General features: G+C 70.6%; 1 protein-coding gene across 1 annotated transcript in view; it reads left to right on the top strand.

Annotated features, from left to right (window-relative positions):
* The window catches only part of SPTBN4 (spectrin beta, non-erythrocytic 4), a 53,091-nt gene extending 51,378 nt beyond the window's left edge, over positions 1 to 1,713 (top strand). The window contains exons 22-24 of the mRNA XM_073322379.1: positions 13 to 91; positions 208 to 340; positions 568 to 1,713. Of these exons, the coding sequence (XP_073178480.1) occupies positions 13 to 91; positions 208 to 340; positions 568 to 1,114 (759 nt within the window). The 3' untranslated portion in view covers positions 1,115 to 1,713. The remainder of the gene's footprint in view (positions 1 to 12; positions 92 to 207; positions 341 to 567) is intronic.
* Positions 1,714 to 2,990: the final 1,277 nt, after the last annotated feature.

Raw genomic sequence — 2,990 nt, 5'->3', positions numbered from 1 at the left:
GCGCTATCTCAGAGTTTCACGGGCCACGCCAACGGCAGCCTGCAGATGTGGGACCTGACCACGGCCATGGAGATGCTGGGCAAGCCGCCAGGTACCCGTCGCCTTCTCGCCCCCGGCCCCTGTGCTGCAGGGGCTCCCTGGCACTGGGGGGGTGCTCCCCCCCCGGCGCGTGGCAGCCTGACCTGTGCTCTGCCCCCTCCCTTTCAGAGGTGGGGGGCCTGACGGAGGAGGAGCTGCTGCAGCAGCTGGAGCAGTGTGACCTGGCCCTGACGCGCACCCCGGACATGAGCCCAGCTTGCTCCTTCGCCCACCCCGGCACGCCCCGGGCCTCCAGCACCAGGTACAGGGGGCCCCGGGGAGCCCAGGGCTGCGGGCTGGGCTCCTGCTGGCAGAGCTACGCCAGGTCTGGGGGGCGCCCGGTTAAACTGGGCTCCACGCACTGGCGTCTCACAGCCGGGCCGGTACTGGCCGCCCTGGGCCCATGTGGGGCTGCAGAGAGCCGCTCGGTTCTGCGTGAGCTCTGCCTGCCTGGCTGGCTAACGCCTGGCCCCTCTCCTCTCCCGACAGCCTCCAGTCCCAGGGGAGTGATGGCGCCCGAGACAGACCCGCCAAGGGGGCTGGCAGCGCCGGGCTCCTGCTGAGCGCTGCCCGCGGGAGCCTGCTGCTGCCCAGGGCCCGCGAGGGCCCCTTCGCGGCGCTGACGGCCAGCCAGAGCTCCCTGAACTGCGGTGACGGCCCCGCGCCGGAGCCTTGCCCCCGGCGGCCAGCGGATGGACCGGATGGCAACCCCCGGGCTCCCCACGGGCTGCATGGTGGGGGCAGCTTCGTCGAGCGGTGCCACGAGCTGGCCCGCTCCTCCGGGCTCGAGGCCAGGAGGCCTGGCCCGGTCGGGGAGCCCGACGGAGGGCGCCTTGGAGCAAAGGGCAAGGTCTTGCTACGTGCCCCCGGCATGCCGGCCCGCAGGCCCTCCGGAGCCAGCCCCACCCCCTCTGTCAGGACCCTGCCCCCCGCCCTGCCAGGGTCCGGCTCCTCCTCCCCCTCGGTGGCCAGCGAGGCCCTGCCCATCGTCCCGCTGGCGGCGCCCAAAGCCCGGCTGAACGAGACCTCATTTTAGCATCCGCGGAGTGGCCTGGGGACTCCGGCCCGGCCGGGACTGACTCACCACGGAGGCCTTACGCCCGCTGCCCGACTCAGGCTCTGCTCAGCTTAGCTGGCTGGCCGATGCCCTGGACTCTTCCACCCGTGGGACCTGCTGCAAGCCGTGTGGGGCGGGGGCCGGATCCCACTGCAGCCGCGTCCTGCGGGGGCTGGCAGAGAAAGGGGGGGCTGCCCCCCTGGGGCGGGCCTGGGACCGTCCGCGAGGCAGGATCGCGCTCTATTCACAGAGCAATGGGTTCGCTGGTCTTCTTCCTCCTGGGGGCTCCCTCTGCCCCCCTCCCCTGCCCCCTCTGTGCCCTGCGCGTGCCCACGCACCCTGCATGGTGCTGGACCCCTCAGGTGCTGGCTCAGTGGTCTGGGGCAACCCAGGAGGGGCAAATCCTAATGCAGGTGTGAAAAGGTCATTGGCTGGTAGGTGGGGCCTAAGCCTGGTGGCTCCTCCCAGCCCTTAGCAAGCCAAAGCCTATTGGCAGCAATAGGGGGCGCTGTGCTGGGGTGGGGCCCCGCTGCCTGTTTCAATAGGGGGCTTCCATGGCAAATACACCCGCATTCCCACGCTCCGCCTGCGTGTCTGTGTCTGGGGGCCGGGCTGGGCCGGGCCCCCCGCTCAACCTCAGTGGCGTGCTGAACTCGCGGCGCGGTCCAGCCCCCTCTCCTGGCAGCTAAGGGCCGGGCTCCAGGCCTGTCCCTCGGCAGCAGGCGTGGGGCAGGCCCAGCTCCCTGGCACACCTGTGGGGCCCAATCCCTGCGTGTGGGGCCCCGGGCGTTACTGGAACACGCAGGGTTGGCCAGGCCCCACACCCAGCCGGCAACTCTGCCCCTGTTCCGGGCCGGGCTGGGAGAGGAGCCGGCCCTGTGGGAGCTGCGGCTGAAAGCCAGGAAGGGGGAGAGCTGAGGGGGGAGTGGCTGAGCAGGGGAGGGGCCTCCTGTGGTCCCCCAAAGCCTAAGTCCCAACTCGGCCCTCGGGGGGCCTAGACCCTGTGCAAACTCCTGTGACGGGGGCTGGCTGCTCTGGAGCAGCATCAGCCCCCATCCACCCTGGCCTGTGCCGAGGGCTAAGCCGAACAGCATGGGCTACCTGGGAGAGCTGGGGCTGGCCCATGGTGCCCTCTGCGGGAAGGGCAGGCAGGAGGTTCCCCCAGCGGCCTGGGGCTCAAGCCAGCCCAGATCCGCCCCGTCCCCGCAGCCCGGTGCTCCTGGGCGCCAGGTAACTCACCCGGGGGTGCTGGGAGCATGGTAGATTCTGGGGTTCAGGGTACTTCCTGCGGCCGGACCGCACCCTGGGGTGACACCGGCCCCTCGTGCGCTGTGTGCCTGGCGTAGCCCAGGCTGACCCGTGCCCGGGGCTCCCCAGTGGCCATGCCAGGGGGACGTGACTGAGCCCTGTGCTGGGCACCATCGGGCATCGTCACACGCCCAGACACAGGGGCAGCAAGGGGCTGACCCCGCCAGCCTGCAGCCTGAGTGGGATTGGTCAGCGTGCAGGGAAACGGAGCAGGGATGTCAGAGTGAGATTTTATACTATGCATGCCCACGGCAAGCCGCACGCGCCCCCGTGCGCACACTGGACACGCTTCACACTTATGTGCCCCATTGAAAGTCCATTGAAACTACCCCGTGCTTGGCCCTCGAAGCCCCGTCCCTGTGCCCACCTCCATTCGCCCCCGAACACCCAGTTTGGCCCAGGGGAGCAGCGCCCCGCCCTACAGGCCCCCCACCTACTCTGTCCCGGGGCCTGCAATGGTGCCTCAGCTGTTGCTGCCGGGGGGGCTCGCTGGGCACCCCCGGGTGAGGGGGAGGTTGTGGGCAGCTGGCGAGTTTGGCAGCAGGGG

The sequence above is a fragment of the Lepidochelys kempii genome, chromosome 23, assembly GCF_965140265.1.
Source record: "Lepidochelys kempii isolate rLepKem1 chromosome 23, rLepKem1.hap2, whole genome shotgun sequence".
Taxonomy (NCBI): domain Eukaryota; kingdom Metazoa; phylum Chordata; order Testudines; family Cheloniidae; genus Lepidochelys; species Lepidochelys kempii.
The sequence above is the reverse complement of the archived record's forward strand: the minus strand, read 5'-3'. Positions and strand labels throughout refer to the sequence as shown.